At 40.8% G+C, this 23,173-nt stretch overlaps 1 protein-coding gene across 5 annotated transcripts in view; it reads left to right on the top strand.

The window, feature by feature from the left end:
- Window positions 1-22,308, top strand: part of ST6GAL2 (ST6 beta-galactoside alpha-2,6-sialyltransferase 2) — a 77,413-nt gene extending 55,105 nt beyond the window's left edge. For all 5 annotated transcript variants that reach the window (XM_027623761.2, XM_027623764.2, XM_027623760.2 and 2 more), the window contains exon 6: window positions 17,429-22,308. In XM_027623761.2, the coding sequence (XP_027479562.2) occupies window positions 17,429-17,700 (272 nt within the window). In that variant the 3' untranslated portion in view covers window positions 17,701-22,308. The remainder of the gene's footprint in view (window positions 1-17,428) is intronic.
- The last annotated feature ends 865 nt before the right edge of the window (window positions 22,309-23,173 follow it).

Here is a 23,173-nt window from a genome sequence, read left to right as displayed (position 1 = left end):
CCTGCATCTTAATTTGGGCTGCACTGTGGGTTTCTGTGAATAAAGGAGAGATTTATGGAGCTAGTAGTCATTTGGTTATGGATACAGGACCTTCAAGTATCTGAACTGAGGTTTGTGATTTTGGAGTGAGTTCTGGTATTACAATAATGTGAAATATTTTACATAGAATTCAAGACAGAATTTACAATATGACTGCAGATTATTTTCCTTAAGCATAGCTAACCGCCCTTTAAAGTCATGCCTTTAACACTCTATTTCCAAATCCAGTCCCTGAAATGCTAGGTACTTATCTTCTGTGCAATTTCATGGGATCCTGTTGATTTAGGAAAGAAAGTATAATCTAGTTTGTCAGCAAAAGTTAAGTAGGATAGAAGCACACTTAATAGGATGTGGCAGAAGTTTAATAAAATCTTTTTCGTATTATTGCCTTCTCACCAATTCATGGGGGCTACCACTTGCTTGGAGCAAAAGTTTTCGAGCGCAGTGGGGGCTGTCAGATATACTTTCAAACTTGTAGTTTGAAAGAATCAAGTTAGATCCTCATAGCAGGAGAGAAAACATTTTCCCAGGTGTTTTTGTTGAAGGAATCCTGCCGCATATGGCTAGCTTCCTGGAATTTGGAGTTTTCAGGAGGACTGACGCTTGCCTTTGAGGCGTCTTTTTCTTGAAGAAGGGGAAATGCACTCCGATGGCGTTGCAGGAGTCCTGACTGGGGGCAGACAGATGAAGCATGACTTGTTCTCTGCCATTTACCACCTTTTTGATCGTGGGCAAGTCAATCACTCCTGTGGGCCTGCTCCCTGCGCTCTTAGAAGAAGATGAAAATGATAAAATCTTCCTCAAGATGAGGTTGGTGCACCCCATTTGCCATGATTACTGATTTCTACCACTGTCCCTGCCCAGAGTGGCAGCTGCAAGCCACAGGGGGCTATTTACATTTAAATTAATTAGGATTAAATAAGAGAGAAGCTCCAGGAAGCACTGGCTTCCTTTCTAGCTCTTAGTAGCCCAGTGCTCTGGCAGTGCAGAGGGAGACCATCTCCATCACACGCAGTTGTATAGGATGGCATTGTGAAGTTCTGCTAGTCACAGAAGAATGAGAAAGAGCAAGCGGGTAATTATGGAAGTCTTAAGTTCCCGCTGGGCGGGCTATGCTCTGTGACTGGGGATACCGATGTCGCAGAAGACACAGCCCACCATCATCACCTTCGTTTGCTGCTCTCGTCCCCGGCCAGATTTCAGCATGAGCCCTCAAGAAGGATGGGCAGGAGAGGCAGCCTGTGTGAGCTGTGCCCAGCAGAGCACCATTTGCCCTCTGAAGACCCCGCGGATGTTGCAATTGGCCTGCCTCCTCTTGGATCTTGCTCAGAAATATGCTGAGAGCCAGAGTCTGTTTTTTAACCTCTCTGATGTTCCTAAGTATTGGTAAAATGAAGTCACTCACATCTCAAACTTTCTGCCATAAGAATTTTTAAAAATCAGTGAGTTATTTTCTGTTATCAAAAAGCGTTCTCCGGGGGGCCCAGGTGGCTCAGTCGGTTAAGCATTTGATTCTTGATCTCAGCTCAGGCCTCAATCTCAGGGTCATGAATTCAAACCCTGCGTTGGGCTCCATGCAAGGTGTGGAGCCTACATTAAAAAAGAAAAGGATTCTCTAAATACTCCTTCGTGTTCTAAGGTCATGTTGAAAAAAAAAACTATTGACTTCTTATCTCACCACCTTATTTCCAACACTAACCTCTCCTGTCCCTTACTGAACAGAAGAACCCATCCTAGAGCTGGTCAGTGAGATTAGGATGTTTCTGGGCGCACAGCGGAGGGTTCTGCACAAGTATGGGGGTCAGCAAGACATCCTCTATCAGAGAAGAGCAATTTCCTGATAATCTGCTTTCCTCATCACCACAGGGCTCCACCTGGAGGTAAAGCAAGATGAGTCCCTGTGCTTTATTGATGTGCACATCTGTACAGGAAAATAGTCTCACATTTAATTACTTCTATTTCTAAACCCACTGCATATATTTTCCTTGTATGTGTTTATGAATCTGCATGTGTAATATAGAGGGACTCTAAAAGTTGACCATTTTGAACACACAAGACATTTCTTTCTATGGAAATTTATAGCCAATGGCCTTTAGATTCCCAGGGGAACACACCTTGAACCCTTAAATGTATTGTTATTGGTTGCTCTTCAGAGGCCTGTTCCTGGGGCCTCAGTTCATCATGTTGGAGGAAGGTGGGAAAGATGGAAGGGAAAAGCCACTAGGTGGATATTAATTAAGCACCTCCTATGTAGCAGGCACCAGGCGAGGCCCAGGGGTAGTGGGAAAGAAACCAGGCAAAGGTCCTGCTCACCACAAACTCACGGTGCAGTGGGTCACCCACATTACATAAGTGTGTGTTCCCTAAATAAAATAAAATCACAAACTGTGCAAATGAAGGAAAAGAACAGGCTGCCTCGAGAGCTGGGAAGTGTCTGTTTTGCCCATCATGTTCATGCTCGTAGCCTAGCGCATAGGAAGTACAAGAAATAATTATTTGGAGAATGAATGAATGTTTTAGCTCAGTTCAGCTCAAGTTCAGCATTTGTCAGAGTCACCTGGAGGGTTTGTGTATTAGTTAGCTAAGGCCATGAAGTAAAGTACCCCAAGACTCACCTCCTGGAAGGAATCAGCATTTATTATTTTGTACAGTTTCTGTAGTCAGGATTGTGGGAGCAGATTGGCTGGATGGCTCACCATGCTCTTTCATCAGGTTGCATTCCAGCTGTCTGGAGGTAGGTTGGTTGGTCTGTTTTATAGGTGGCTCACTCACAAGATGGCTGTTGGCCAGAGGCCTCGATTCCTCACCACGGGGACCTCTCTAGGTGTACTTGCAAGTCCTCACAAGATGGCAGCTGGCTTCCCTACAGCAAGCGATCCGAGAGAGAGCGAGGAGGAGGCCACAGTACTTTTTATGGTGTCATACACCATCACCGTGGCTACATTCTGTTTGTTACATCAGTCAGTCCCGTTGTTGTGGGATGGAACTACCCAAAGATGGGAACACCAGGTAGGGATCCTAGGGCCCCTGCTAAAGCCTGGCTACCACACCTTTCTAAAACACAGACACCTGGGCCCATCCTAGAGTTTCTGAGGAGGTGGAGGGGGCAATAATTTGCATTTCTACCGGGTTCTTAAGTGATGCTAATGCTCCTGGTCCTTGTTCTGTGCTTTGAGAACCACCTTCCTATTGTTTTAGAATCTTAAAGTTAGAAGGAACTTTAGAAATCTGGTCTGCAGATCCTGTATTGATAGACGTGCCATCAAGGTGATAAGCATTTGGCTCAGGAGAACACAGGATGTGACCAATACATTATTCTTTTTGTTTCTTTAAAGACATAGCTAAAAAAATTTACTCTTATCATTACTGATAGACTTCTTTCATGTCTCAAAAACTTGTGAAATGTCATACATAACAGCTGGCTGTAAATGTCTTCTTGAAAGTGGATTTTTGTTTGGTTGGTTGGTTGATTCTATCATCTTGGGACCCAGATTCTTTACATATACTGATTGAGTATAAGTTTTGGCACCAATAAGCAAGGTCCCCAACTCTAATTGATTGCAGGAAACCATCTTCAGGAATATTCAAGCAGAAGGTTCAGCCAACATCTCCCATTCTAGAAGCATGACATCCTTTTTGGACCTTCATTAGGAACCCCTAACCCTGAACCAGCCCTCTCCTTGATGGAACATAAATCTCGAGGGCTTGCCTGGTAGATAGGAGCTATGGTGGGTATGTGTGTTTTCTGTGGGGAAAAGAGAGGAAGAAATACATAGTCCCCCCCGCACCTTATCTGCGAGGATACATTCCAAGACCCCCAGTGGATGCCTAAAACCTCAGATAGTCCCAAACCCTCTTTAGACTGTGTTTTTTCCTGTACATATATACTGATGAAGAAGTTGAATTCATAAATTATAAATTATTTATAACAGTGTATCACAAGAAAAGTTATGTGAATACAGTCTATCAAACTCTGTTATTGTACTGTACTCACCTTTCTTCTTGTGCTGCTATGAGATGTGATAAAATGCCCACGTGATGAAGTGAGGGGAATGATGTCGGCATTGGGACTTGGCGTTTGGCCACTTACTGACCCTCTGATGATATGTCAGGAGGACCTGCTTCCAGACTGCAGGTGACTGTGAGTAACTGAACCTGCAGGATTAGGGGAGACTACAGTGTTGAAGGGAAGAAGAGTCTAGAAACTACTTCTGTCCACTGCACCATTCTGAATGTTCCTTAGAGCAGGCTTGGAAATATTTCTGCATCAGCATTGTCTTTGATCACAATTCCTGAGTATGCATTGTACTTTTTCCTGGGTTCTGTGGGATCTGTGTATTATCAGCTCCTATGGAGAAGTTTTCTTATGGGTAAGATGTCCTAGTAAGATCAGATTCAGGCACAGATATTTCACTTGCACCTAAATAAATTCTTCTTGTTTTATCTACAAATAACAGGAACTGCCTTTTCTGATTATAAAGAGCAGTAACTACAAATAACAGGAACTGCCTTTTCTGATTATAAAGAGCAGTAAGTTGTGTAAGACTTGACGAACACATTGACCTAGCATTGAAGAAAACAAACTCTGAGAGCTTCTTCACTGAAACTCATTTTGTTGCTGGAAAAGCATCTCAGAAGTTTCTTTTTTGGTTTGTTTGTTTTTTTAAAGATTTATTTATTTTAGAGAGAGAGAGTGCAAGTGGAGCGAGGGACAGAGGGAGAGAGAGAATCTCAAACAGACTCCCTGCTGAGCACGGAGCCCGATGTGGAGCTCGATCTCAGGACCCTGAGATCATGACCTGAACTGAAACCAAGAGGAAGACACTCAACCCACTGAGCCACCCAGGTGCCCCCAGAAACTTCTAATTCACATACATAAAGGACTTATCAAAGCTAATAATTTTAATATGCTTTCTTTATAATTAAACTAAATTAGAGAACATATGTGAACAATTTTTATAATATTGACACAACGTAAATATATTTTAAGATCAAGTGAATTAAACTATACTTTCATTACAAGCTTTATTTAATAAAATACTTATTAAAGATTTAATATCTATGATATATACTGAGGCTAGTACTCTCATATTTCTAAATGAATATTTTAAACTATGATTTCTCCTTTTTTTATAACATCAAGCCGATATTACTACCAAACAAAATATTTTGAAGAGTCACTTCACTAAAGAGATGAATATTCACTGCAATTAAACATGAAAACTAACTCAAAGTTGGACATTGATTAGTGATAATTATCTTTCCCCAAATATTTTAATAAAACTGTGTAAATATATTCTGACTTTTGTTAACAAGATCATTATGTGACAATCAGTGAAAACTTGACTAACTTTTCAAGAAATCTCATTATTAACATATGTAAGCCTAAGGAGATTTAGATATTATTTATCCCAACATAGATATTGGTCCAAAGCTTTCACCAAACCTGAAGGAAGAGACTGGCGGTCTTGCTTTATAAGATGTTTCATTGTAACTGAAGAGTCTCCTTGGTGGGCCTTACACAAAGGGGAAAATAACATTATAACTAAATATTTAAACATTTTTTTAAAGCACCAGGTAATCCCACCAGCTCCTCCAGTATTGCCATCTGGTTGTATTTTAGTCTATAGAGTCTAAAACTCTTCCAAATCATGACCACAGAGTTCTGTTTTCTTAACATTGTTTAATGAGGGGCACCTGGGCGGCGCAGTCAGTTAAGCATCTGACTCTTGATTTTGACTCAGATCATGATCTCAGGATCCTGGGATCAAGCCCGCCATCGGGCTCCACACTCACCAGGGAGTCTGCTTGAGATTCTCTCTCTCCTTCTCCCTCTGTGCCTCCCTCCACTGGTACGCACTCTCTCTCTCAAATAAATAAATAAATCTTTAAGAAAAAACCATTGTTGTAATGAATGAGCTTCCTTCAGTGTGTGGCACCACACGACAGGTGCACAGTAAATGTTTGCTCAGTGAATGAAGGGATGAACAAATGAACGGGAAGTTGTGATTTATGCCACCTTAGATTCTCACGTCTGATTCAGCTGGTCTCACATGTAGAAGGATGCCCACCTCTTCTCCTGTCACTAGTTATGTGTGCTATGTCCTGTGGTTAACACCTTGGGCTCTGCAGAGACCAAAACCAACCCTTGGTTCTACCACTCTACTAAATATGTGATCTTGAGCAAGTTACTCCAAACCTCCAAGCCTCAGTTCTTTCAATGAGAAAATAAAGATCCCAGTGGTGCCTTTATGTTTGAATTCCCATTTGTGAATTATCATGTGCTTAGTACAATAGCTAATGTTTTCTGTTCACTGTTAACTGTGATGTTTCTCATCTAAAACATATGCTCGATCAAATAAGACCATATTCGCAAATATAAAAACACTGTTCTTTTGTTAAGATACATAATCAAGGGGCGCCTGGGTGGCTCAGTCATTAAACATCTGCCTTCGGCTCAGGTCATGATCCCAGGGTCCTGGGATTGAGCCCCGCATCCGGCTCCCTGCTCAGCGGGAAGCCTGCTTCTCCGTCTCCCGCTCCCCCTGCCTGTGTTCCCTTTCTTGCTGTGTCTCTCTCTCAAATAAATAAATAAAATCTTAAAAAAAAAAGATACATAATCAAACAAATAGACTTGTTCTCTTTGATCTTACAGAGGCCATATCAGTACATCAAATAGGAATATCATAACTTATGCCTCTCTTTAGTTGTTGAGTATTTGAGTTGTTTCAGAGTATTTGATATTCTCAAACAATTATATTAATGAGTCATCATTATACCTATGTACAAAAATACTAGAGTTCATTCTGTATGTGAATACATAGACTTTTCTTCCTTTAAACCATTTCCTAAGATAGATTCCCAAGAGTATTAGTGCTGAGCAAAGAGTATATATGATATTTTGATGTCAGTTTGTTAAGTATTGACATATTGCTTTTTCTTTGACTTTCTAATCAGAGCCTTACAGTTCACAGAAAGAGGCACACCAGTAGATACACTGGGAATGTGGTACATGTACCATCCTCTTCTCTAGAGAAGCAGTAAAGGGATTCTTGGCCCTGGTGGACAGCACATGCATTTTTTAAATTAAAAGGAAGTAACATGGATCAAGGTAATTTTGATGATCCATAAGGACTTCTTTCTTTGGAACAACTTTTTTATCTAATTAGGTTCCTTACCTTCAGCCCACTGGGGAGCTATTCATGCGCATATGAGTAGCATTTCTTTCTTTCATCCCTAGTTGGATACTAGAGATTTATCTTATTTGGTACTTGGAAGTCGTTTGGACTGTACCTTAGCCTGACTGAGGATAAGGAATAATTTACCTGGAATCCCACGGCTTCCATTTTGTTCTCATAAAGACAGATATTTTTATAGAAGGTCAGTGAACTCACCTGGGGTTATAAAGCATGGCTGGATTGGTTTGTCACTTATATGCAGTAGGGCATCCAGCCATGCCAGGAGGCACCACCTTCACCATCCCTGGCTCATAGCCTGAGGACCAGCAGGCAGACAAGCCTGGCAGCACAGGTCCCAACCAGCAGCACAGAGAGGGGAGACTCTCTACTTAAATCTACAATGGACCAATTGACAATATTTTTATTGTAGAAACCACCAGCACATCCTGCCATTTTTTTTAAAAAGCAGCCACTACTGATTATAATTATAACTAATATTTCTGGAATTCACAAATGCAGACACTATAATTTCAGGCTATTTAAATATGCACAAGAGGGACGCTTGGGTGGCTCAGTCATTAAGCGTCTGCCTTCAGCTCAGGTCATGATCCCAGGGTCCTGGGATTGAGCCCCACATCGGGCTCCCTGCTCAGTGGGAAGCCTGCTTCTCCCACTCCCCCTGCTTGTGTTCTCTCTCTCACTGTGTCTCTCTCTATCAAATAAATAAAATCTTAAATGTGCATAAGAATACTAGGCTTAAAAGCAAGTCATAACTTTCTTCTCCATTTTGTATTGCTTTTGGAGGTTCTAATTTTCCAATATATCACCCAAACTCAGATGTTTAGCACAAAATAATCAGCCACTTAACATTCATATTTATGATTGCATAAAATATGTCACAATTATATTGATTAGGAACAACTTTTTGCATTTCTTTATGAATAATGAATCCTGAATGTATATTACCATCAAATAATACAATATAAATCTAACCACTCCTTCGGAAATGTGTTTTGCAGTGTTGTATTGGTCATTCTCAGAAATTCCTAATTTACCTTATATATGACTTATGTTTAAATGTTAACTGGAACTGATGTAAGCCAATATTTTGTCTGTCACTTGCATTGTGTTCTTTATATCCATAGCTTCTGTGCCATGTGTTGAAAGGATATATTCATTAAGGAGAAAATTCTATCATTCTGAATGATTTTTGATGTTACTTTAAATATTTTGCCAGGTGAAAGCAAGATAATTTTAATCACAGTTAAAATCAAGGCTATAAATGATTACACTATACTAAATGGGGAAACACATCAAATGCAAAGCTAGATATGCAAAGTAGAGTTTTATAGGGGAAACCTAATTCATTCAGAATTTGTTGATACTCTGCACATGGGTTGCAGTTTGCTTTTTATGCTGATTTTGGAGCAAATAAGTGTTTATACTGCTAGTCATATAATGTGACATTTTATTAAGACCAGTCGAAATGCTTTTTAATTGGTTTGATTGCATTATAATACTTAAAGACATGTAATTTGGCAAATGAATGCTTCTTGAGTCATAATTGCCCAGAAAAAAAATGTGCGCCTTTTTTTTCTTTAAATGAATACCTAGTATGGACTCATTTATAAAAACTGGCCAAAGAAACTGAATGTTAATTGAATTATATTTAAAGATTTTAAAAAGCTGACTACATGCCCGTCTGATTGGCTTAGAAAAATACATTAAAAAGTGTCTAAATACTAATCTGCCTATCTAAAAGTCTGGCTTCATGTTAAAAGCAGGAATTTTTTATATTGAGGTTTAATTGATGTACAACATTATATTAGTTTCAGGTGTAGATCATGATTTGATTGTTTCTATTGCAAAATGATCACCACAGTAAGTTTAGTTAACATCCGTCGCCACGCCTGGTTTGCAGAATTTTTTCTTATGATGAGAACTTTTAAGATCTACTCTCTTAACAACTTTCCAATATGTAATAGAGTGTTATTAACTACAGTCTCAATGCTGTATGTTATATCCCATGGCGTATTTATTGCATAACTGGAAGTTTGTACCTTTTGACCCCCTTCACCTGTTTTGCCCACCCTCCCACCTCTGGCAGCCACCAATCTGTTCTCTGTATTTATGAGGGTGTTTTTTGTTTATTGGTTTTTTTTATTTTTTATTTTTTATTCCACATATAAATGAGATCACATGGCATTTGTCTTTCTCTGTCTAACTTATTTCATGTAGTGTAATACCTTCTAGGTTTGCCTTTCTTCACTTAGCAATGCCTTCAAGGACACGTAAGTTGTTTCCCATATCTTGGCTATTGTAAATAACGCTGCAGTGAACATAGGGGTGCAGATATTTTTCCAGGTGGCTTCATTTTCTTTGGGTAAATACTGAGAAGTGGAATTGCTGGATCATAACATAATTCTATTTTAATTTTTTTGAGGAATTGCCATACTGTTTTCCATAGTGGCTACACCAATTTACATTCCCACCAGCAGTGCACAAGGCTTTCTTTTTCTCCACATCCTTGCCAAAACTTGTTATTTCTTGTCTTTTTGATGATAGCCATTCTAACAGGTGTGACATAATATCTCATTGTGGTTTTGATTTGCATTTCCCTCATGATGAGTGATGTGGAGCATCTTTTCGTGTACCTCTTGGCCATCTGTATGTTTTCTTTAGAAAAATGTCTATTCCGTCTTCTGCCCATTTTTTAATTGGATTGTTGGGGGTTTTTCCTATTGAGTTGTATGAGTTCTTTATGTATTTTGGATGCCTTATCGGGTATGTGATTTACAAATATTTTCTCCTGTTCAGTAGGTTTCCTTTTCATTTTGTTGATGGTTTCCTTTGCTTTGAAGAAGTTTTTTAATTTGATGTAGTCCTACTTGTTTCTTTTTGGTTTTGGTGTCAAATCCAAAAATTCATTGCCAAGACCCATGTTAAGGAGCTCATACCTATGTTTTCTTCTTGGAGTTTTATGGGTTCAGGTTTTACATTCAAGTCTTTAATCTATTTTGAGTTAATTTTTGTGTATGGTATAAGATAGCCCTCCAGTTTCATCTTTTGCATGTGGCTGTCCAGTTTTCCCAATGCCATTTATTGAAGAGACTGTCCTTCCTCCATTGCATATTCTTGGCTCTTTTATTGGAATTTATTTGACCATATAAGTTTGGGTTTATTTCTGGGTTGTCTGTTCTGTTCCATTGACCTATGTGTCTGATTTTATGCCAGTACCATACTGTTTTTTTTTTAAAGATTTTATTTATTTATTTGAGAGAGAGAGAATGAGAGAGAGCACGAGAGGGAAGAGGGTCAGAGGGAGAAGCAGACTCCCTGCTGAGCAGGGAGCCCGATGTGGGACTCGATCCCAGGACTCCAGGATCATGACCTGAGCCGAAGGCAGTCGCTTAACCAACTGAGCCACGCAGGCGCCCAGTACCATACTGTTTTGATTACTATAACTTTGTAACATAGTTTGAAATCAAGGGAGGGTATTGCCTCCAGCTCTGTTCTTCTTTTTCAAAATTGTTTTGGCTATTTGCGGTCTTTTGTGGTTCCATACAAATTTTTAGAACTTTTTGTTCTATTTCTGTGGGAAAAAATGCTACTGGGGTTTTGATATGGACTGCATTGAATCTGAAGATTGCTTTGGGTAGTATGGATATTTTAACAATATCAGTTCTTCCAGTCCATGAGCATGGAATGTCTTTCCATTTATTTGTGTCTTCTTCAGTTTCTTTCATCAGTATCTTACAGGTTTCAGTGTGCAGATCTTTCACCTTCTTAGTTAAATTTATTCCTAGGTATTTTATTGTTTATAATGCAATTGTAAATATGATTGTTACCTTAATTTTTCTTTCTGATAGCTTGTTATTAGTGTAGGGAAACAAAACAAATTTTTTTGTATATTGATTTTATATCCTGCAACTTTACTGAATTCATTCATTAGTTCTAACAGGTATTGGTCTAGTTTTCAGAGTTTTGTATATCTAGTATCATGTCATCTGCAAATTGTGACAGTTTTACTTCTTCCTTTCCAATCCGAATGCCTTTTATTTCTTTTTCTTGCCTAATTGCTCTGGCTAAGACTTCATACTATGCTGGATAAAAGTCTTGTTCCTGATCTCAGAGGGAAAACTTTCAGCTTTCCATCATTGGGTAGGATGTAGCTGTGGGCTAGTCATATATGGCCTTTATTATGTTGAGGTACATTTCCTCTATACCCATTTTGTTGAGAACTTTTATCATAAATGAATGTTGAATTTTGTCAAATGCTTTCCTACATCTACTGTGATGATCATATGATTTTTATCCTTCATTTTGTTAAAGTGGTCTATCATATTGATTGATTTATTGATGCTGAGTCATCCTTATGTCCCTGGAACAAATCCCACTTGACTGTGGTGTCTGATCCTTTTAATGTCTTGTTGAATTTGGTTTACTGATATTTTGTTGGGCATGTTTGTACCTATGTTAATCAGGGATATTGGCCTGTGATTTTCTTTTATTGCAGTGCCCTTGCCTGGTCTTGGTATCAGGGTAATGCTGGCCTCATAAAATGAATTTGGAAGTGTTCCTATCTCCTCTGTGTTTTGGAAGAGTTTGAGAAGGATTGGTATTAATTCTTTGAATGCTGGGTGAAAGCAGTAAAATTTTATTAGTGATGAAAGCAGTTACTTTCTGGTAGTCCTTAAAATTACTTAACATAAGAGTTTAAGTGATTTTTTAGAAATTCTTTACCAAGTAGCATAGTATTAAATTATTTGTATTCTTTTTGACTTTTAGGTAATCCTGAGCAGTCCTAAGAGAGGAAATGAAAAAAAGAATAAAAACATTTTTAGCATAACCAGATGTGAATTCTCCACATTGGTCTGGCATGGAGAACTGATATTGAAGTAACATGATACTTTGAATTTATCCATTTTTGGTATCTTTGCAGAAAAGATTTAACCTGGCAGGCTTGACTGCTGATCTTTAGGAAGGCATGCTTACAAAGTTGGCCCTTGGCTGGCATCTGGGATCTTTGATTGGGGAAGGTTCCTAACCCCATAACTGATAAGAGTAGTTCACTGTGCCTGGACTGTTTATGTAAGCAGTATGGTTTATGCTGAACACCTGCTTTCATTCTGGAAGTCTGGAATTTTGGTATGTGCCAGGCAGAGACTGCCTACACGACGAGTTCCCAGCAAAAATCTTGAGTACTGAGTCTCTCAAAAACTTCCCTGATTGGCAGCATTTCACGTGTTGCTAGGGGTATTAAGCAAATCCCATGTGACTCCATTGGGAATAGAAACTTGGCCTTAGTTTCCCCCTGGACTTTGGCTGATTTTGCCTTGTATCCTTTTGCTTTAATAAATCATAGCTGAGTATCACTAAATATTGGGACCTGTGGGTCCTCCTAGTGAATCATCAAACCTGGGGGTGGGCTGGGGACCCTCAACATGGTACTCTATTGGTAGTAATTCAGAGGACGTCTGAGGACCATGTGTTGTCGGTGGATAATAGGGCTCAGCCTCACAACACTTATAGAAGCAATGTTGGTGGTAGGGCTCAAACATTTTTTCCCAGTACAGTCTGTAAAACACTTTCTTCAGGTCATCCAAAGAATTGTAGGTTAGGTGCTCACTACCTCTTTTTTAAATTTAAAGGTTAGTTCTTTAATTTACTTTCTTTCTTTCCTTAAAGAAACTTTCTCTTAATTCCCTAGTGATTAGCACTGTGCCCAGTTTAATAAATGTTGAATTTAATTGAAGAGGCCTCCAGCAGAATGTGAAGGCTTTGATCTTTCCCAGCCCTGTCCCAACCTTGCCTCACTGCGGTGTCTACACCCACACACCCTGTTCCCTAACACACACCCTGTGAACTGTGCCAGGGCTATTCTAGAACTCCAAATATTGATGTCTACCTAGTTCCTTTTTGCAAAACAAGAAGAAATTTTGTCTTTAGGATTTTGTGTTTGGCTAAGTACTATTCACTCATTGGATAACTGATGTATAGATTTGACCACATTTAGTAATAGTGATTTTCAGTATTTATTATATGACAGAGTCTGAATCTAAACTCAAAACAATGTGTAATAATGGCCTGAATAAATCAAAAAACAGAGTATGCGTATGCCAATGAATTGACCATGCTGTCTGAAAAAAGTTCAAAATAAGAAAAGTATTCTCCAGCTTTGGTTCCATCGGTCTGGTCCACTTTTCACATGCACCCAAGAAATTGTAAATTAATTTTCCCTTCCCTTTGAAGGGGCTGCCGTACCAGTTGTGATATCAGCACTACAGCTATGGCTGCCATTTAAACATGTAGAGCAGGTTCTGCCACTAAGTTTTAGGATGCTCTAGGCTCATGGTTACTGGAAGTCACAAGTTCATATGAGTGCACGATAGGATGGACAACTGCTGTTGTAAGTCTGTATCAGATAGGGAGAAGATCAGGAGGAATTGTGCAGATAACTCAAGGCAAGAACTCACACTTTCTTAACCTCTCTTGGCCTCCATTTTGGACTATCATGAACTAACTGCCAAGTTTCTGCATTTCTGAAGCTCTAGACGTTATTTTAAAATACAAGGTATTTATATATGAGAATGCTAAAATGTACCTATTTACTTGCAGTGAAACTAACTTCTTGCCTAGTCTCCTGACAAAATTTATATTGTATATCTAACAAACGCATGATTTAAAATGTAATAATTAGGGGTGCCTGGGTGGCTCAGTCGGTTAAGCGTCTATCTTCAGCTTAGGTCATGATCCCGGAGTCCCGGGATCGAGCTCTGAGTCAGCTCCCTGCTTGGCGGGGAGTCTGCCTTTCCCTCTGCCCCTCACCCCGCTTCTGCTCATTCACTTTCGCTCTCTCTCTCTCTCAAATAAATAAATAAAATCTTTTAAAAAAAGTAATAATTAACCAGCAGCAAGAGTGAACATTTTCTCTGGGAAATATCTATTAAGATTTAAAGATCTTGGGGCCCCTGGGTGGCTGAGTCGTTAAGCATCTTTTTGGCTCAGATCATGATCTCAGGGTCCTGGGATTGAGCCCCGCATTGGGCTCCCTGCTCCGTGGGAAGCCTGCTTCTCCCTCTTCCACTCCCCCTGCTGTGTTCCCTCTCTTGCTGTGTCTCTCTCTGTCAAATAAATAAATAAAATCTTTTAAAAAAAAGATTCAAAGATATTAATAGATACTCTTTTCTTTTTTTTTTTTTTTTAGAGAGAGGGCACGAGCAGGGAGGAGCGGAGGGAGAAGGAGAGAGAGAGAATCTTAAGCAGGCTCCATGCCTAGCACAGAGCCCAATGTGGGGCTTGATCTCATGATCCTGAGATTGTGATCTGAGCCAAAATCAAGAGTTGGGACGCTAATCAGATGAACCACCCAGGTGCCCCTTAGTAGTTGCTTTTTGAGACCAAGGCAATAACAAGGACTAGAGAAACTACCCAAGGATTTTCTCACTTGGGTGTGGGTGGCAATTCAGCTCTAGATTTAATCTAACATGTAGAATGTCTAGCTACTTAGGAAACAGCATGGGAGTCCCTTAGAGCAGACTTCTTCAAAGAATATTGTGTTAGACCAGCATGGTCCTCAAAGATGGTCCTCAAAGCATGGGAAGTGGACGAGCATTGGTCTGGAAACATTAGTCATTGGTCTACAAGTAGATCATTGTAGAAACTGAAAGTATTTACAAACTTCTGTAGTAACTTGACAGAGCATGGCATGCAAATATGTGATAATTTTTCTAGTAAATCATTATACTGTATTTTACAAAAGTAATGGTCTGTGATAGATTGGACTTCCCCCCTCCCCCCCCCCGTCAATGGTCCTTCACCACAAATAGCTTAGGAACATTTGTTAAAAAATGCAATTTCCTAAATCCCAACATAAACCAGTGGAACCCAAATCTATGGAAATGGGGACAAGTCCCAGGAATGGACACTTAGCAAGCTACCCGGATCATTCTTTTTCATGCCAAAGTTTGAGAACTGCTTTAGGAGGAGGGCCAATAATGTGGCTAATACATTTCTGAAGTATAAGGTTAACTTCTGAAAGCCATCCACTCTAAGGACCAAAGTTGCAAAGGTGACAGCTCTTACACAGGTGACTTCAGCCCTCAGGGAGGAGGTTGTGTCCTTGGCTCCCAACACACCCCAGGTAACAGAGACCTGTGGTTTCTAAGTACAGTTCCATTGCTAGTTTTTGAGATGCCTTTGTGTAAGACACCCTTGAAGCCTCTTCAACTGAAAGTTGTTTTTATTAATTGTATTAATGGAAAGCGTCTAAGTATGCGAGGGGTGTCTAGGATCCTTTGATGTGGTTCCTCCGCACATCACACCATGCCCCGGGGAGGGAGGGCTGCCTGCTCCAGGGCAATACCGTACAGGACCTTGTTCCATAGCTCCTGTTTAGAAAACACTGATGCCCTCCTCAGCTCCATAGACACGGGCCCTGTGATGCTCATCGAGAAAGAACATACACATCAGAGGGGTTCTTGTTTGTTGCAGGTGTAAAGTAACTGGGATCAAAGGGGGAATTTTAATGCTCCCTGAGTGCATGGCTTTCTCATTCACCATGTCAATCAGTAGATGATTTTATGAGGAGGAGAGAAAAAATATTTCTAGAGCAGTAATTGCTCATCAGAAGGAGAGAGACTTCTTTATCGCCTGTGTTGCATGTTTAGGTGTTGATACCCACTCTCCTCGGTGACTTCTGGAGTGAGGTGCTGGTCCTTGCTCCCCCTGAATTGCTGTTACCTTTGGTCATCCCAAGGAAGGGGCCGCAACCCAGCAGTAGGTCAGCCAATGGAGAGGAGGAGGAAATGGGTTGTGGGAGGAAAAGGAAAGGAACAGACCAGTAACTTGAAGTTTTGACAGAGCTCTTGAGGACAGTTTTGCTTCTTAGAATTTGAACTGAAGCACCTCCTTCTCTCTGTTAGGAATGTGTTTTATTTTCAGCCACAATACTGTGTCCTGGCTCTCAAGTCACACCTTTAAAAGGCTTCTAAACAGGATGCCATTGTCACCTGTGGACCGGCACCCCTTCTCCTGCTTCTCTTCCTCCCCTTTTCTGCCAGGCAGCCTAGGAGGTTCAGGCTCACCTCCTTGAGCAACTCCTCTGGATCCCCAGGCAAAATTCGGCCCCTTCTCTCTTCTCTCCCGGTGGCCCTCATGCATGACTTTCTCTGGTTGTGAGGATTTTCATGGTTGATTAATTAGAAATATGATTATCCTCTGCAGATAGATGTTGCCATTTAACAGGATGTAACTGTTGTGACTATGTTTTTTTGTAAGAAAGGATCCCTCTTTCATAAAAAGGATAAGCATATATATTTTTTAAGTTTAAAGGATATGAACAAAGATGTTGGTGGTGCTGGGGAGAAAGAAAACCATTTAGCCCTTCTAGATCAAGAACTAGATTTGCTCAGTGAGGATAAGGTTTGATGGGTCTCTATTTGAAACATTAAAAACAAGAGAAAAAGAAAAGGAAGGAAGGAAGAAAGGAAGGAAGGAAGGAAGGAAGGAAGGAAGGAAGGAAGGAAGGAAGGAAGGAAGGAAGAAAGAAAGAAAGAAAGAAAGAAAGAAAGAAGAAAGAAAGAAAGAAAGAAAGAAAGAAAGAAAGAAAGAAAGAAAGAAAGAAAGAAAGAAAGAAAGAAAGAAAAAGAAAGAAAAGTCAGTTAAAGCAACTTTAATACTGACAGTTCCAGGGAGATAAATAATTTTGATAATATGAATCTTAACATCTGCGTCCCCAATCCCATTTCTTTCTTTTCAAACAACTGTCTTATAATCAGTTATAATCAAGCAACTATTTTATAGTCAGTTTTTTTCTAACCTGTTTCTTCGTAAACTACTCTCGCAAATGAGAACAGGACCTGCGTGTGGACTGTGACGCATGGTTGTCCAATTTGGGGAATTCAGACCTGCCACTCACTAGACTGCCGCTTGTTAAGTTCAGTACCTTTGTCTCCTCCTTTCTCGCTGCCCCGCCCACGATAATCCACCAGACGTGTGAATGTGTGTCACATCTCCGTAGGCCCCCGCACCCCATGAACCGCAGACAGGCCACCTGCTGGAGGTTCTAACACTGCAAATGTATAAGTAACAGGAAACGAACGAGTGCAGAGCAAGTGTGCATCCTACAGTCACTCCCACCACCACGCTCCAAAACATCCTCGCTCCCGCTTGGAGTTGTTCCACGGCTTCTAATTTTCTCTCCGCCGCAGGAATCCTCATCATGATGTCCCTGTGCAGCGAAGTGCACGTGTATGAATACATCCCGTCCATCCGGCAGACGGAGCTGTGCCACTACCACGAGCTGTACTACGACGCGGCGTGCACACTCGGCGCCTACCACCCGCTGCTCTACGAGAAACTGCTGGTGCAGCGGCTGAACACCGGCGCCCTGGGCGACCTGCACCGCAAGGGGAAGGTGGTCCTGCCCGGGCTCCGGGCCGTGCGCTGCCCCGCGCCCAAGCCCGCCGGGCCGCCCTCCTGAAGAGAGGCTCTTGAGAAGCGATGTGCAATAAGGTACTACTGTTGTACTCTGAGTCACAGGAGCATACTTGAAGATCTCTTTTAGGCAATGTAGTCTTCAGCCTTTAGACTGTAACTTAGCAGTGGCCCAAGAATTCTTCTTTTTCTAAGCCATTGAGTATTTATTACTGCTTGGAATACAGAAATGGAATTTAAAAGCAAAAAATGCTCAAGAAAGATGCAAAAAAAAAAAAAAAAAGCTAAAAGAAGGGGGGCAAATGAATAACAAATGGGTATTGTACCTCCAGAAATGTTAACCTTTTCTTATGCCATGGGCATCCCTTATGAGGGTTGGTTTGGGCTACAGGTTTCAGTGATGTGCCTGACATTATGAAGTGGTTTATACACCCATGTTGAGGTACAGTATCTGTAGCACCTACTGTGTCACTTGTACATTCATTCGTTATTAAAGATCTTAGCGTTTATGACAAGCATCTGAATTATCACTCAGATGTGTTTATTTTAACAGCAAAATCTCCCATATATGTTGAGAGATGCGCATGTTTGCAAACTGTTGCATTCCCCCACTCTGTTTCCCATTGCCCACCGAAGCTTTGCTCTTTGTGTATCAGGACAGATTTCTAAAACCAGAAAGCATCCATCTCGAGCAGTCCAAGGAAAAGCCAACCCTGGGGTAGCACTACAGAGGAGACACTTTGTTTTCCTGCAATATTTTCTTACTCTGGCAAGTAAATACAAAATCCCAGCTCCAGACTTCCTGCATTGTACCTCCTCAGCTGCCAGTCCTCCCCCACAGCCCTTACACTGTTACACCCACGGACACTTGTGACCCCCTCCGCCATGGGGGAGGGCTCTTTCCTTCCGATCTAGAAGGAGGGAATGCGGAGCCTTCACTCTGTGTGTCTAGGGATGCATACCTATCTCTCTCCTGGAGATTTCTTTCAGGTCAATATCAGCTGCTGGAACCCCAGCAATGATGGACTGGATTTTCACTAATTCTCTCTGCAGACAGATATTGAGGAACCCTGTCCCTGTTTTCACAGATATATTTTTTGTCGGCCACATACAAGCCATAAATATAAATAAAATTGCGTGAAAACGTTGCTCTTTAACAACAAGGAAAATCCCTATATGCTTAAGAGGCAAAGCCGGCTAGAGGGGAGGAAGTTATCACCCCAATACGTTAGCTATATTCAGATCTGTTTTGTTCTGTTTTTAAGCTCAACTTTTATCACTGATGCATTGAAAAACAATTTTTTTTGCTATGAATGTAGTGGAACAAACATTTTGGAATACATTAATTAGACATGTTACCTCTCTACATAACCAAAACATAGCAATAGAGGTAAGACTTTTTAAATCAAATATGTTCTCCCTTGCAAGTGCATGAATGTCAGGAGAGTTTAGTGGGAAGGTTTTTTTGTTCCGGGATTGGTTTTTTCCTGAGTGCTCTCAAAACTACTTTCTTGAGCAAGAATGGTTTACAGAAATTGACAGCTTCTGTTTGGTGAGTCTAACTCCCCAGAAATCGTGTTAGGTAATAGGCATCTCCTATGGCTTATTATAATAGTGAAGTAGAGGAGTAATAAAAAAGTTTCAATCATGACAGCATCCACGAGAAGCCCATTTTGAGAGCTTTCTTTCCAGATCTATGAGAAGAAATCGATAAGTTTGTCCTACACATTAGCTTATCTGTGAGCTGACATAGTCAAGACACTTTTCTCTCTGGTTTCCTGAAAGAGCTTAGTCTTGTCCCCACGTGTAGTGAGTAAGGAGTTCAGATCATGAGGTCAATCTGAGCACGGTGAGCAGTCCTTCCATGGCCTTGGTTCTCCCTGGACCTTCCAGCTCTGCTTTCAAATGTCCATGACACTGAAGTTCCTTTGATAGTCTTCCTGGGGGATTTCCTTCTGACCTTATTACCCAGGACATTCCCCTTTGGTGACAAAAGAGCTTGGTGAGAGGAAAATTCATTGGGGGTCAATATAAATATTCAAGTTCAAAAGCCCCAGAAAACACTTCAAAGATTTTTAAATAATATTTTGTTGTAATGCATGTACTTTTAAAAGGTGCTTGCAGTCTCACTGATGTTATAAGAAAGACTGAAGAGCATAAAGGAAATCTAATTAAAATTTTTGAATTTATTATGGCCTTAAAGACTCTTGGGAATCAGGGTCTGTTAAACATTCAGAAAATGTGGTACACATATTAATATAGCATGGCTGGGCATTCTTCTGTTTGAAAGTTTAAATTGTTTAGCCTCCCAAAAAGATCAGGCTGTTGTAGTTAACATGATGACTGCATCTAGTATTAGCTAAATTGGTCCTAAGTGGCAGTATTTTGCCAGACATTGATTAAGTCCTTCTAGGCTACATTTACTGAACTGCTGTAAACACACAGTTCTTCCGTGGAGTAGTGGACAATAAATGCTGTCCTAGTACATTTCTCCCAGGCTCTGTCCCTCCCAAAATGCTCCATCCGCTTCTAGAAGGGACGCTGATACAGTTTTTAAGGTGCAACCTGAAGCCATTAGGTGTCTCAAGATAATTTCACTCCATCTTTTGTGGTGGTTGCTGTTACCACAAAGAAACAAATATTGACCAAGAATGACAACTCACCTTTGTCTAGGTTCTTGCTAACTAGTTCCCCAGTCCCTCTACCAGCTATGAGAGTGGGGTTTAACAGGTGTCCGATGCTCACTGTCTGCAGGGAATACCCGTGCTGGCCCCGTGTACCTGACCTTCCCCACTAAGTCTGTACAGGGCTGCTTTTATCAAGAACTGTGTGCAGAGGCCAAGAGACAATCAATTAAAAGTTGCATATATGCATCATGCAACATCAAGGGCATGTATTAAGCCACGTGAGGGACTTTGGTGCCTGTTTCAATTACTGGGTCTTTCCTTTCTGCCTGGACACAGAGTTCCGGGAGCCCTGCTTCAGTCACAGCCCTTCGCGTGTCTCATGCCCTCGTTCTCTAAGCCAGATATTTAATCAATCCTGAACTCACCAGTAATCATCTGTCATTGTAGCTGGAGCATCTGGACAAAGCGATGCTGAAATAATAGTTAGCATTTTCAAAATTGGGAAATAAAAGTAACTGTTTAAAGCTACCACGGGGTTGCTCCATTACATGTTTATGAGCCAGTTCGTTCTGGTGGAACAGATTAATACCTTATGTGGTTGGCTGACCCTTCCGGGCAGGAGCACTTACAACCACTGAATTAATTAGGTCCTGTTTGGCTGCATTAAGTGGGATCAGTCTCACGTGAGTAATGGCATATGATGGAAGCATTTTCTATGCACAAATGACATGATGAAAGTTCTCTCTCCAGCCTCTCTTAGAGATTAACACACAGTGCGTGTTTGAGGCTGGTAGGCAAAGTGACCTGGTCCCATTTCTGCTTGGCTATGGGAAGAGACTGAGAGAGGGAGGAGAAAATTATCGAGAAATCCATGACAGGCCAAATAGTCCCTATATTCTGTCATGTTGTCTGATTCGACTTCCCACTTTCTGATAGCTTAGAGCTCTTACTCAGTTATTACAGTTGCATTGAGAGATCAATTGCTTAGGTAAAATGTGCCTGAGTTCAAACTCTTTTTTTATACTCTGGACATTTCCATTGTGAAAATATCCTGCATGTCCTTGTCACTTGGGCATTATTTACACAATTGGTAAACGAAAGGTATCTCTCTGTGAATTCAAGGATAAAATATAAGTTCTGATTCTTGTTTTATTAAATGAATGAAGCCTTTTAGTAAGAAATAATAATCCAGCATAGTCCTCTACAAGCTTGGAATGATAGAATTTAAAGAATTAAAGACACTGCTCTAGTTCTTTCTTTTGTTATGAAAGTGTGCACGTAGATATAGTTATATAATTGTATATATACGTATCTACACACATGGTTGGTTTTATATTGTCTTTTTTCATCAAACTTTATTCCTGAAGCCTTTACAGTAAATTTTATTTTAATTATGCAAATGCCAATTTTTTAATAGAAGAAAGCAAATGTTAGATGTCCTTCTATTAAAAAAAACATTCTGTCTTCCCACACACTGATATTCTACACACCCTGGGTGTGTATAAAAGTATGGCAAAAATATTTAAAAGGCGCTGTGCAGGTAGAACCATTACCTGAACATCATAGCTTCATCAGAAGCCCAATGGAGCACTGAATGTTGACGGAAAGGTTATTTATTATAGCTCATGGTTTTTACGAGGTTGGGGGGGGGAATTGAATATTGGTTCTGTGGAAAACAGTCTTCTTACTAGGTAGGTTTCAAACAAATTAACTGCACTGGTAATGCTAAAAACCTAACATTTATGATACCACACATCCTGTTTTATGCTAGCTAAAAATACTTATGAAATTTTTCCTGTGGGAACCAGTGAACTTTTTTAACAGCTTTCAGAATTTTTTTGTATGGTAATTTTTAAACTGCAATGTGTACTCTTCCAATTAATTAAGGCCTGAGGTTTTTCCAGGAGTCACATTTTAAAAAAGTGTTTGTATACATTTTAACACCTTTGATATTTTCTATTTTGGTTTTGTATATTTTTATGTATACACAGTGTACAGACTTTTTTCTTGTAAATAAAACATGTTTTCATTTGTCTAGAAGTTTCTCTGTTTTCATTTGTAAAAGTTGCAGATACAAATGAGCGAGTGGCAGGAAAACAATCCATCTTAGGAGAACATGGCACAAAGCTGAAAGCTAATTAGAAAATTGTAAATGAAGTAGCAGCAGCAGACCCTCGAACTGTGAGTATGGACACGGCCTGGGCCTGAGACCAGAGGCAGCCTCGGTCCTCTTCACCCAAGGGCTCATTGCCAAAGACCAAGATCCACAGTGGCGAAAACAAGCAGGAAAAGCATATTTAGGCTACCGTTTCTCTATGTTGAGTTAGTAGCCCAGCATTTCAGTTAATTTATTGCCTTGGGAGACTCATCCCCAGCTTGACAGGTCTTCAGGTCTTAGAAAATACCCGTAAGTTATTAGAGGAAGGCCTAGGGACGGTGAAATCGCCTTACCCTGCTGCCGTGTCAGATCAGCCCGATCTGGGATTTTCCCAGATCATGGGATTTTCATGCTTGCATGTGAGGAGAAAATCGGCTCATTAGGCTCCTCGAAAGAAGTTCCCCGTCGTTTGTGCCTTCTGGGTACAATGCAAAGGAAGCCTTGAGGCGGGGCACTCGGGGTGTCTGACGGGAGGACTGCTGTGAGCAGCTGGGGAGTTCGGGAGACATAAATCACGGCGGACAGCTGGGCTGCATCTGGGCGTCCTACCACCACCTTTGGGTTCCTGTCCTTTTTCTTTCCCCACAAGATGACTGCTTGCTTCCAGATAATTAAAACGCAGGCCTGGCTCCGAGGGCCCTGATTAGAAGGCTGTTCCCCCCACACTGAGAGAGCAGCGGGGGAAGAGCCGGCCTTGCTGCAGAGATGCCTCCGCGGGGGCCTGGCTGGCGGCC

The sequence above is a fragment of the Zalophus californianus genome, chromosome 8 (genome assembly GCF_009762305.2).
Source record: "Zalophus californianus isolate mZalCal1 chromosome 8, mZalCal1.pri.v2, whole genome shotgun sequence".
NCBI classification, from domain to species: Eukaryota; Metazoa; Chordata; class Mammalia; order Carnivora; family Otariidae; genus Zalophus; species Zalophus californianus.
Note: the sequence above shows the minus strand (reverse complement) of the source record. Positions and strands in the feature narration are given on the sequence as shown.